The sequence below is a fragment of the Alosa alosa genome, chromosome 4 (assembly GCF_017589495.1).
Source record: "Alosa alosa isolate M-15738 ecotype Scorff River chromosome 4, AALO_Geno_1.1, whole genome shotgun sequence".
In the NCBI taxonomy this organism is placed as follows: domain Eukaryota; kingdom Metazoa; phylum Chordata; class Actinopteri; order Clupeiformes; family Clupeidae; genus Alosa; species Alosa alosa.
The window spans coordinates 12,353,512-12,365,988 of NC_063192.1; the positions used below are offsets into that span (position 1 = coordinate 12,353,512).

The 12,477-nt window shown below is 43.6% G+C and overlaps 1 protein-coding gene across 8 annotated transcripts; it reads right to left on the reverse strand.

Moving 5' to 3' along the window:
• Positions 1-1,818: 1,818 nt before the first annotated feature.
• hmga1a (high mobility group AT-hook 1a) lies at positions 1,819-11,786 on the reverse strand. 8 transcript variants are annotated; one of them, XM_048240850.1, is made up of 7 exons: positions 11,701-11,786; positions 10,459-10,560; positions 9,613-9,743; positions 7,408-7,514; positions 4,971-5,063; positions 3,795-3,851; positions 1,819-2,033 (listed from the first exon to the last, which is right to left on the reverse strand). In XM_048240850.1, exons 4-7 carry the CDS (start codon positions 7,495-7,497, stop codon positions 1,968-1,970), a joined length of 306 nt encoding a protein of 101 aa, XP_048096807.1. In that variant the 5' UTR covers positions 7,498-7,514; positions 9,613-9,743; positions 10,459-10,560; positions 11,701-11,786; the 3' UTR covers positions 1,819-1,967. The 8 variants fall into 8 exon arrangements, with proteins under 8 accessions (XP_048096807.1, XP_048096805.1, XP_048096809.1 ...); XM_048240848.1 differs by lacking the exons at positions 10,459-10,560; positions 11,701-11,786 and having other exon boundaries at positions 9,613-10,055; XM_048240852.1 differs by lacking the exons at positions 9,613-9,743; positions 10,459-10,560; positions 11,701-11,786 and adding an exon at positions 8,864-9,046.
• Between the last annotated feature and the right edge of the window lie 691 nt (positions 11,787-12,477).

The window sequence follows — 12,477 nt, forward strand, 5'->3', positions numbered from 1 at the left end:
CTACCACAATCTGTGAACATATTTAGCCAAGACGAACAAAAATAATTTGTTTTACAGACATGATGCAGTCATTTACGGTGTGTATAATTCCCACGAACAAATCTTGAAAAGCTGATAGTGCTTGTGCACACTTTGTTTCTTTTTTTCCTTTTTGTAAAAAAGCTTAGCATCTTAAGTCCAAAATTGTTAGACAAAAATACTGAACTAAAAACACCATAATACAGACATTGTACTTTAAACATCGCACACTCCTCACCAAGGCTGTTCTGAGACCAGCTGAAACTAACATGGTATAAGTAAGTAAGCTGTTGTCAAGTTGAGGTATGAGTTTCCAGGCCAGCGCCAGAGAGCACTAGGCCCGATTGCAGTATTCCGGGTTTTTAAGTCCGAGTTTGTAGCAGCATAAGTTCTGTGGAGAGATCACTGGACTGTGATCCGTTTCCCTGACACGGAGAAGAAAAACCTTTCCAGAAGCACTACAAAAAAAAAATATACCAAGCCTTATTTTTTAAACCAGAGAGCAGGCAAGACATTTCACAAACGTGAGATACAGCCCCAAAAAATGCTGCCTTCCTGTGGAAAAACCAGAACATCCACTTGTACACCGTGGCCAACTCTAAAGAGGATGTCTACAGCGGGTAAGGATTTGAAAGATATGGAATGGTCCACCATTTCACACCTAGTCGAAAAACCATGAAACGAAGAACTACTCAAGAACAGTCAAGTCAAAAGAAATGAGAAACAAACAGCTTGTCAAAGTGACAAGAGGGTCAGGTGCCAACAGAATGTGGATGGACATGAAGCACCTCAGCCCTTGTGCCAAGATGCAGACTTGACTAACGATGGTCTTGCTGAGCGCTTGTATGTCTGTATGCATGTGTCTGTCTGTCTATGTTTTGTAATTATGAGAGAGACGTACCATAGCGTAGGGCTGTATTAAAGTGATGAAAAACGTCACACTATACACAGTAAGGGTGACAATGCGACTCACAGAAGCAATACAAAGGTCAGTGGCACTAAGGCCTATAACAAGCTTGGTGGTGGTGGGGTGTCACTATGGCGACTCATTAACAGACAGCCACTAGTTGTCAAAACATGTCCACAACAACGCATATAGGGCCTCACAGCAATCTCTAAAAGCGTTCTCAAGTGCAGGCGAGACAGGGTCTACCTTTACGACGTATGATTGGGTTTATGAAAATTATTATGTTTAATTGGCTGGAAAGGGGACAGAATTGACAGCTGGGTGTTAAAACAGTGGTCAGGGGTTATAAAAGGCTGCACTGAGAATGCGGCAAAAAAAACAAAACACTACAATTTGCGCAAAAACGTTGCTCTTCCACCAAGAAGGAAAAGTGATGGTGAATATTACTTTTGAATAACTACACAAGCACATGAACACACCAAATGAAAAACAAAGTAGGTAAAGTCACCTTTGTCCAGTATAAAATGACATTAATAGTTCACACATCCAACCAACCAGCTCAGATTCAGATACTTGTATAGAAGGATTACAGAAAAAAAAAAAATGCAGAAAGCAGAAAAGCAAGTCCTGCGATCTGTTGCTTCTAAAAACTGTCAAATACAGAGTATATTATAACAGTAATCATTTTCAGCCTAAAAGACTCAGAACATGACCTTTACCTGGTGCGCAGACATTACCATTTGACATAAGATGCTAAACCAGAGTGAACAGGACTCCCATATACAAATATACACATACATACAAGCCGTGATATATGTATGATATACATAGTGTGTCTTCCAGTGGTGTTGCAGAGGAAACGTTAAATGCATGAGTTCTGTGCGACTCCCCCCCCCCCGTTGGAGCCCGCGTGAGTGTAAGAGTGGACAGAGGTTAATGGCAGGAGCGAGGTTAGGGTGGCTCTGGGGTAAAAGTGTTTCAGTCCAGATCTGGCTGGCAGGAAGCCGTCATATTGAATTATGAGGTAGCGCAAGTTGCACGGTTACTGTTCTTCTTCTTCCTCCTCTTCCTCCTCAGAGGATTCCTTTGAGGGCTCTTCCTCCTTCTCCTGGACAAAAAAAAAAAAAAAAAAAAACAACCCGCTTAGAATAATTAGTTTCATTCATCGGAAGCCAAGTATATGACTAACAGGCTTGTGTCTCTGCAACTAGAAACTACTATTAAAAACAATGTTTCCTGTGATCTGCAGGCTTAATGGATCCCACATGAGTCAAAGTAGTAGTGAGTCAGGCTGAGCTGTCGCAGACACCTCCCTCCCACCCACCCACCCACCCACTCACCCACTGACCCTCCCCCAACACCCACACCACCCACTGACCCGCGCGCCCACCAGCCTGCCTCACGTTTGCCTCCGCCCCCACTGGGTCTGCTTTCATTCATAAAATCCAGTGGCTGGTTCCGTGGGTAACAAGGGGTCATTCCACTTGGTGACTAAAGCGGGCCTTGGCACGGCCCCCAGACAGCTGGACACGAGGAGGAGCTGCTGCTGCTGTTGTGTGCTCTCCTCGTTCAAAAAGGAGTGGAAACGTGCGGGAGGGCAGCACCAGCGCACACACACACATCGTTTTCCCCCCCCCCGTGAGTACACAGAACGAGATCCTGCCCCAGGGTTCACCATGAGACATTACATTTAAGCTGAGCAGCAGATATACAGTGGTAGGAAATCGGTTCATCCAGTTCATTAATTACTGAACTAAGTACTACTGAAATCAGTAGTTAAGTACTTAAAATAGGGCTGACCGTATTCAAGATGTTTTCAGTGCTACCACAGCCAAACAAATACATAATATCAGTGAATTAGTTGGAATATGAGCAACACTTTACTAATTGAGCAACATTCTACTAATTGAGCATGTGCAAAGCTAAGGCTCTGCTCTGGATTGAATGACCTGGAAGCTGGAAGGGGAAACAGGAAATGGAGAGCTTCACCAGGGTGACTCAGTCTGGCAGAGCATCCTGTGGCCGTGACTCAAGGCCCAGGGATTTCAATGGGCACTTTCTGAATGGGTTTAAACATGTGAGGAGGCAGAGGAGATGATGGGGGTATTCAGTTTCATGCTACAGGAATGTGTTGAAAAGGAAAGCTTGTGATGACTAAACAGTGAGTCTTCAAGGAAAGGGGTGGTGGTGGTGGGTGGGTGTGTGTGTAAAAGTTGTAGTGGAGTTTTATGCTTTCTAAAATGACTTCACAACACACACACGAAGAAGAGATTAAATCGTCAAGGCCTCTTCTAACAAACACAACCCATCTGTCAACATTCACTCAATGATTAATCACACTGCTGAAGCTGCTACATGCACACTGATGCTCCTCAACCACTGCTTCTTGCTACTAAACATTGGACATTACAGCACCAGCTTCCCATGAAAATAAAGGAAGCACACATTACTTTTGTAGTGTAAGGTACCCTCTATGCTACGTTACTATTTGCTTACCAATTACATGAGTACAGTTCCAGCTTTCTAAAAATCAATGTGCGATACGTCTCGGTCACCAAATTACTAATGAGCTGCTAAATAATATCTATGTTACTGTACTATATATGTGCAAAAGAAAGGGGCTGGAGTGACAAAGGGGCTTCATGAAATCCCTAGCCTGATAAGCAGCCAAATGCAAATGTTTTCAGGCATTGCCATGGGCAACAGCCCTCTACACACAAACACACCTTCGGGCACTAAACTGCTCTGCAGTACGGGTGGCTTGTTTAACAGGTGGTTCAATGAAAGGGATGTGCATGCAACTGTTATATGATTAATGTAAAAAGAAATGCTGGGAGAGAAGGAGTGGAGGGGAAAGTTCAGCCCTTACCGCCTTCTTGGGTCGTCCTCTGCGTTTCGTCCCTGCAGATTCTGGTGCCGTGGCTTTCTGTGAGAGCAAAAAAAAAAAAAAAAAAAAGAGTGCAGGGGGAATTAGGTCCACTGTCAAATGCAGTTTCTCAAAGCAGACACTAGAGGGAGCTGGTATTTATATTTGCGGGCAGATGGCCTGAGGGCATTGAGTTCATCGGCTTTTATCTTGGAAAGGACAGGAACTGTTCGCGGGGCACTCCAGTTCGCCGGCCACCTGGTCTGGGGTTCAGAGACAGCTGGTGGGACCGGGCGCGCTCGACCACCGGCATCAGCCAACAGACCCTCACTTACGCACATACAAACAGACACACACACACACTGCACTACTACAATATAGTATACAGGACATATTGCTACAGAAGTGTGGGTGTGAGTGGGTGAGTTGAATGGGGGGAGGAGGGGGGTCAGCTGTTGTCATGACAACAGTAGATGGAAAAGAATGAGTGGTGGGGAGCAAGAGGGGAGGAGCGCATGTGGAGTGGTGGGGGCTGTCAACTTGGAAACAGTCTAACTGGCTGTGCACCTGCAGCACAAAACACACACACACACACACACACACACACACACGAATGCACACACATGCACACACGAATGCACACACTCTGCAGGCAGGAAACTCAAGGGCAGGAAGATAGGGAGAATAAACCAGCATCTGAGCATTTCAGTTTCATCTGAAGAGCTGTCGGTGAGGCAATCTCAGACAAAAGGATACACGAGTGCAATTTCTAAGACAGCTTTGGGGAAATAGACTATATGACAGTTAACCCACAAATTACTGCAGGACATCCTTTTAAGAACCAGTGTGAAGGGGAAAGCTAATGAAAATAAAAAAGAAAAAAGAAAAACCTTTGTACCTAAAGTGTACTGTTCTACATACATTTCAGAGCTCCGATTCAGAAAAAAATAAAAATAATAGAACATGAATTGCCTGCAGCATTACATGCATCACCTGCAGCCATCAACTCCAGTTAGCTCTGCTAATGTGACCTGTATTTAACCGGGTTCTGCTGGATCAAAATACCTGGGCTTAATTGGATGTCTGAAAGGTGGCTGCTAAGCCTGTATTACAGAAACCAACTCAACCCGGCCCTGTGTGCACATGATGTCCTTAGACAGACTGGCGGCTTGGACTTACTTTGCCCTTGGCGGCAGTGGCAGTGGAGGTCTTGTTCTTGCTGCCCTTTGGTCTTCCTCTGGGCCTCTTTGGGGTCGGAGACCCACTAGGCTCCTGGAGAGACAGAAAAGAGGAGGATGGTTGGCAATGAGGATGACCAACCTCAAATCGAAACCCAAATCCCCATTGTGAACCCACATGTGACCAACGCACCATGTCATGCTGCAAAAAGGTGTGGATTTCCGCAAACACACAGAGTGTGTTTGTGTGTGTTGTGTACGTGTGTATGCTTTAATCCCACAGGGTGTGACGTGGTCTGAATATTTCAGTGAGACCGGCAGTGTCGTCTTCCCCCATCTACATGACATGTGGGCTCAGACGGACACCCTCTGGCCACCCGCTGTCTTCCATGTAACGGAAAATGCAGAGGTAACCATGGCACAGCTTGGGTTAGGCCACAGAAGTGGATCTCATTATTGCACACCATGCACGATGAGTAGTAAGACAGAACAGATCGATCTAGACACTGATGCTGATGGCAGTGGTTGCATTCTTAGTTGACGCGGTGTTAAAATCCAGGCTGAGGTATGAATAATCTGAGGCTTCCCAAAACTGCATCCAGGTTAATGTCCTTCCAGGACAGTAATGCAATAATCTATGCAGTGCTGAACTTAAGAATATTTTTTGTTTCAACATTATACATTTGTGACACAAAAACTCTTCAGCAGGACAAATTCATTTTACATGAAGTCTTGTGAACAAGAGTAGAATTTTATAACTTAACAATTTAGCACTTAAAAGACTCAACACTTGACTGACATCTTGCAGGCTTTATAAAATAAAAGGATCTGAGCCAGTATTCTTCAGCCAGGCCCCAGAGTCAAACATGGGTCACAATATGCAGTTTCTTTGGCAGACAACTTTGTTGCAACACAAAGAAAGCACTGTTCAAGGTCAGCGCAACTGACACCCGTTGCTACTTTAAGACCAACAGGTGGTACATAGTCATGGGTTGCCAAGTTCCATTAAGTGTATCAAGCACTTTGTAAGGGGGGCCGAGGCCAAGCGGAGACCAGAAATTGAGACGGGGCCGGTGCACACAAAAAAAAAAATCTATGAGCACAAAAAATGACATTAACTGCATGTTACCCAGCATGGTGGAGACCAACTAACAGACAGCAGGGTATGAGCTTGTAGAGGGGGGAGGGGGGACAAAAGGAGGTAGAAGGGGAAGCACTGGCCACCCATGTTGATACAGTAGGCATGTAGTGGAGCGAGCGAGCAGTGAGCACATGGTTGGACAAAGAGACAGAGCATGCTGGGAGAGTGGGTGCTTGTGAAGGTGCTGGGGCGGAGACTCCAGTTTGGCAAGGCAGTTTATAAAAGCGTGGCATGTGCAAACATGACTTATAAGGGCTTTCAGTTGATGAATGGAGTGTGGGGGGGGGAGAGAGAGAGAGAGAGAGAGAGAGAGAGAGAGAGAGAGAGAGAGACTTTGCATTTCCGTTTGAAAGAATGTACACAGTGCTTTGGGACAAACGGATATCTTCTTCTTGTTTTGCAGAACTGTGCCCGTTAGACTTTTCAAAGATACTGGATTATAAACTACACCAATAGTGAGCCACTTCCCCAACTGCCCAGTGTTACAAGGGCTTGTGGTGTATAAGCGTTTACAAAGAAATTATTAATTCAAGTTAAACAATGGATCCAAATATATTTGAAGGTAGACCAGGCTTTCGTGCCTTCTCTGTCCAATTAAAGTGAACAGCATTAAGTCATGCAACCCAACACCAGCATTAACCTCTGTTAGTGACAGTCACGGCCCAGCCACAGAGTAAGCCCCACTGACTGACTGACCAATTCTTATGCAACACAGAGAGAGACACTCGTGGCGGGTTAGTGTTGGTTTGAACGGTCCAGGTTGCATGCCACTGTCAACCTGCCGAGTAGGATGGTCATTGAAAATAAGCAGAGGGAGGATGGATGGGTGGGTGGATGCATGCAAGTGGGATGGGGGATGGAGGACAGGAGGTCCAATATTAGCACACACACACTTCCAAAAAAGACAATTGTACTTATGTATAGAATGCATGACGCATAAAAGGTACAACGCTGAATTTGTCTATTTTGAAAAAAAAAAAAAACACTCATGGGCAATTGCATAAGAGAATAGTAGGCTACCCAACAGTAAAATAAAGTCAGGCCTGAGTTTTAAGTAACTGTTAGTCTGACATGACAAACTGAATAAGATAATTCGTACATGACTATTTGTACATTAGGAACCATCTGATGATGACTTAATAGCTAATAGCATCCTGGCCTACTAAGCACAATGAGTTGTAACGACAAAATGCAAAATGGGTACAGTTGTCAAGATGATGGTGAATGATTATCTATTTTATTAGCAACTATGCAAAATGCGGTAGCCTAATCAATTCTCACTCAAGATGCTACACACCTGTGGGTGTTTTCTTGGTCTTCCACGTCCTCTCTTCTCAGCTCCATCCTTCTCCTTCGGCGACACGGTATCCTTTGCAGAGTCACTCATCGTGTTGTATTATAAAACTACGAGGAAAAAGGTAAACATTTGCTTCATACGTCGCAATGTGTTACATGCAAAAGCAGTGAGCACTAGCAGAGTGCACTAACCAAAGCAAACAAAACAGCTACTGTATTGACGATCACATGGTTTACCCCAACTATTCCAGCGACAAATGCCTCACACTAGTATATAAGCTAGACGCAATGAAACATACACGTCATGCAGAAATGAAATGTATAGGCTGCCGTAGCCTACGGTTTACTCATTCAAGTAGCCTATAAGCCGAGCGGCTGCACTTAAATAGCCTTGGCGTAAATAGCTGTCGCTGCTGAAGACGGGGTTAGTCAAGAACTGATGTCAGGTGAGCCATGTAGCTACCGGCTTTCTCAATGTTGACAATATAGTTAAGGACCACGGCCCCGACAAAACGACATATGAAACACTAATTGACACTTCCGTGCAAAAGCGTTGCAATATTTCATTAGGATACATACGAATACAATCGCCGATAAAAACAAAGGTTAAGTCGACCCTACCTTAACGCACAGCAAAAATCCTCGCTGGTGAGCTAGCTACAGCAATGCTTGGAAATCAGTTGCTACGGATGCCCCGCAGTTCCAGCGAGGACCGGAATACGCAATCGAAAACACAGTACAAGCACAATACGCACAAACACCAAGCGAAGATTCTTGCCCCTTTAAATTCGTGCCGGGGTAGCTCAATACGCGCACTGTTTCCGCTACTTTTAAGTAAGAACACGAAAATAACTGCTAAATAATGAGAGGTTGCTTTCCTTAACACGTTTGTGCAACAATGTTGCGATAGCTTTGGTAATTCCACGCAAAATGGAAACAAAGATAATCATTTGTTTAAAGAAAAGCAAGGTCGTCTTAGACAACGATTGATGCATAAATAGGCCTATGTCGAATTCTCCAATATGTCATTGCAAAAAAGTATACCTTACAATATCTATCATATCTAAATTAGCCAGTAGCCTACTTCTGATCAGATTTAAACGAAAAGGCGCCAGCGCTTTACCCGGGTAGGTCTTGACCTAATGCTCACGTCTTTGGGACTGAAAATATAAGAAGGCTACACAACCCATCCCTTTAAATCCTTTTGCATTGGGAGGGGAAATAAAGGAGAGAGGATCACAGAAAGTAGGAAATACATAAATTACCAAATAAATTTACCCGGTCCAGGAGTCCGTCCAAATTGTGCTAAAAATAGAGCACTATGTCCTCCGAATGAAAGAAAAAAGGCGGCTGCCTAAGGGAGTTCTAGGGCAATTTAAGAGGGGTTCCTCACGGGAAATAGAACAACGGTGGGCGGAGATATGATAAGTAGGCAGGTCTTTCTGATATTTCCTTACCGTGTTTTCATTTCCCCGCCAAATTCTCCGGTGCTCTAACGTGTAAATACACAGCCCGTGGTAGCCTACACCAATGGACTACCGTGTGTACACACTCTGCAGTGTTCGGTAATGTTTGAGTTGGACTCATCTGGGTAGCTTAATACGGCTCACCTGTGCTCTATTTAGAATTAACCTAAATTCTCCCTAATGCTAAAGATGTGTTAGACCTACTAAATTATTTACCAGAAATTGTCAAATAAAACATAAAAACATTTTTTGTGCAAGTTTGTGCAAGTCACAAATTCATCTATTAAAGTTGTACCCCGGCGGTCATAGCTTAGATCAGGCATGGCTGTAATTGGTTTTAAATATAGGCTACTGTAGGCTAACCATGTTTCTATTCTGCAGACAAAGAAATGCATAGACTAGATATCTTTAAGGGCGATCAATGCCCAGAGAGCTAGGTGTCAGTGTAAATTTACATGTCAATTCAGCACAGTGGGGAAGATATTGGGGAGAAACTGGGGAATATGTCACACCTCTGGAGCATTCTTCTAAGTGTGATGGTTATCAGCCTTGCAAGACAATTGAGGTAGGCCTACCCCCAATACAACTTTGTAAAGTTAATAAACAAAAATAATTCGTTTGTAGGCCTACTGCAATCACAATTTTGCAAACCTGTATCAAAAACCTGCATGAACTTTACATCATCTAACACTGTTTCAATCTATTTCAAACACTGAAGTTTTTGTAACCATATTTCCTACCTAGTGCAGCACTTTTTCAGTGTTACCACAGTGGTCTTCGGAGATTCTGCCCTGCCCTAAAACCTCCCTCTGCTTATATCTACAACGGCTCTCCATTCCAGAAGTCTCATTCCCTGAGTCACTCACAAACACTGACACATCAGGGTTCCAGGGGTTTGTGAGTAGGAGACAAGAGGAAGGAGACGAAAAAAGAGATAGGTTACTTGTGTTGAAATGTAAAGGAATGAAACAAACTGAGTCTAAGAAAAGTTCAACTAATTCAGGAAAAACTGGTATTTGGGGTTTTGTTCTACATATTTGAAAGTAACCTACGTGCTGATTTTGCCTTGCCTATGTTATTTTTCATTGTAGAATTGTACAGAAAACATGTGTTACTTTATAAACTTTCAATTTTGAATCACCCCAAAACACAAGTAAATAAGTATGTTTGCATAACCTTAATCTGTTTCATATAATTCATAATTATAATTCAAACCATTATTCTATCCATTATTGCAGTATATTTAATTATTTGACAATTATATACATTATATACGCATATAATTATATTAACAACTTCACCTCCTTTCATTGGGGTTGCATTATTTTGGCACCTATACCGTAGACAAATATATTTATTCAACCGCTAACTTGTTGGTGTGGCAGATGAGTGTGTAACTCTCTTGTGGGCTGATTCAGAGAGAGAGAGAGAAAGAGAGAGAGAGACCACAGCATGAATGAAGAGCCGCACACTTTTTTCTCAATGAGTCCAATGTTCTGCCCAGCATGTGCTCACATGGTAAGCCAGTGCTTCTCTCTTTCTCTCTGCTCCTCACTCCCCCTCTCTCTTTTACTCCACAGACTTACTTCCTTTCTCTCTCTTTGCTTCCCCATCCCCCAACTTGCCATTTTCCTTCCTCTGTGTGTAATTCAGCCTGCTTACTGACGTCTATGGAATGTCACCTCTAACTGTATAGGAAACAAATAATTCAGTATAACAAATAAACAACACAACAACAATAAAATTAAAAAAAACACCAACATGTTACATTTATATAGCACTTTATGTAAACACGCAAAGTGTTTTACAGTTAAGATTAAAAAAAAATCAGAAAAAAAAAATGCTAGATGAAGGTAAGTTATTCCCAGAAAACCAATTCCAAAAATGTGGAGTATTATCCACCCCTTATCACCTGTTAATAAATAAATTGCCCATTTTCCAGAAGCACTTAATGAAAGCATTTTCTTAGAAAGACAGTGACAGCAAAAGACAGCAAACCAAGCTCCCTTTAGTCCGTATAGATATCTGTCTGCAGCAGCGTTTGGGGTGTGGGAATCCCATTAAACTTTGGGGTGGTCTTGGCCCACTGTGGCATGAGAACGCCCACTCCACCCCCACCACCCCTCTTCCTCCAACCCCACAACCCCCCCACACCCTCCCTCCCTCAGACTTTCTTTTCCTCCCCCCTTCCCTCTCTCTCTCTCTACACTCATCCACCTTTGCCGTTCCTCCAACACTTTTCCTCAACCCACTCCGCCTGTCCATTTTTAGGCCATTTGCTAACCGCAGCGCTTTGCCGCCAAACCAACTAACAGATGTTGGTCAAAAACATCCTATTCCTGCACCATGCCTGGGTTTCCCCCTTCCCTGTGAGTAGTATCTGGCTCTGGCTGCTGGAAGTGGAAATGAGTCATATACACACACACACACACACACATAGCCTGGGAGAGAGAGAGAGAGAGAGGGAAGGACAGAAGGAGAGAGAGAGGGAGGGTGGGAGAGAGAGAGGGAGGGAGAGAGAGAGCTGCCAGACAGGCATAGCTAGAAAAGAAGGAAGGGCGATCAGAGCCACACTTGAGGAGGAGGACGGGGGCGGAACACTGTCCTTTTTTCCTCCTTTCTCTTCCCTTTTTTCCCCTTCAGGGGGCGGATGGTGAGGAGGGCCTGGTGGATCAGGGGACAGGGACAGGCCTACCATTTTTTCGGAGCTGATTCACCGTACTCGCACATGACTCCTCTCTGACTCACACAAACAGGAAGTGGCGTGTGTGTGTGTGTGTGTGTGTGCATGGAAGGTGCAACAAACGGAGCCGTGTGTGAGCCCTCACTTGGCCGAGAGGCATCACTAGTGCAATAACAATCCTGCTGCTTGGATGTGTGGGACCAACACCAGCGTCCACATCAGCTCAGGTCATCTGATACATGTGTTCCCATCCGTGATGCTCCTATAGGGACTTTGAATAAGGATGTGGTGAGCTTGGCCCAAAAACAAACAAACAAATGCTCTCAAAATGCATTTACAACATTCTTAATTAAAAAAAGGTAGCTGAGCTAATACTCTCATTAATTTTCATAACCCAGACAAAAGTTGGTGAAATAATGCCATTTCATAGTTGATTATGCATTTTGTACATAAAATGGTTTGATATTACAGGTCTGCTGAAGTGAATGCAGTGTTGACTGTCCTTATCATGTCTATGGTAGTATGTTTTTTCATGCAGCCATTCTTATATCTGCTTTAGTTATTTTATCACTTTCTATGCTGTAAGCAATGGTCAACACTTTATTAGAATGTGAACACTCTCTGGGCTGTTGGGTAATTCTTTGGTGGACATGAGAGTGATAAAACATTAAGTAGATGACAGTTAAGACAATGGATGAACAAGGCCTACATTGCACACACACACCCTGGTCAGTAACAAGCATATCTGAATGTATACCAAAATTGCAGTTGCTATCTACGCTACAACGCAATTGTGGATTCCTGTTTGCACTAACAATAAATTGTTAAGTCTACATTCAGTTGAGACATACTTTACAATAGGTTTTCTATTACAATTAACCTTGGACTGTTGTATACTTTAAGGAGGTTTAAGATGAGTCAG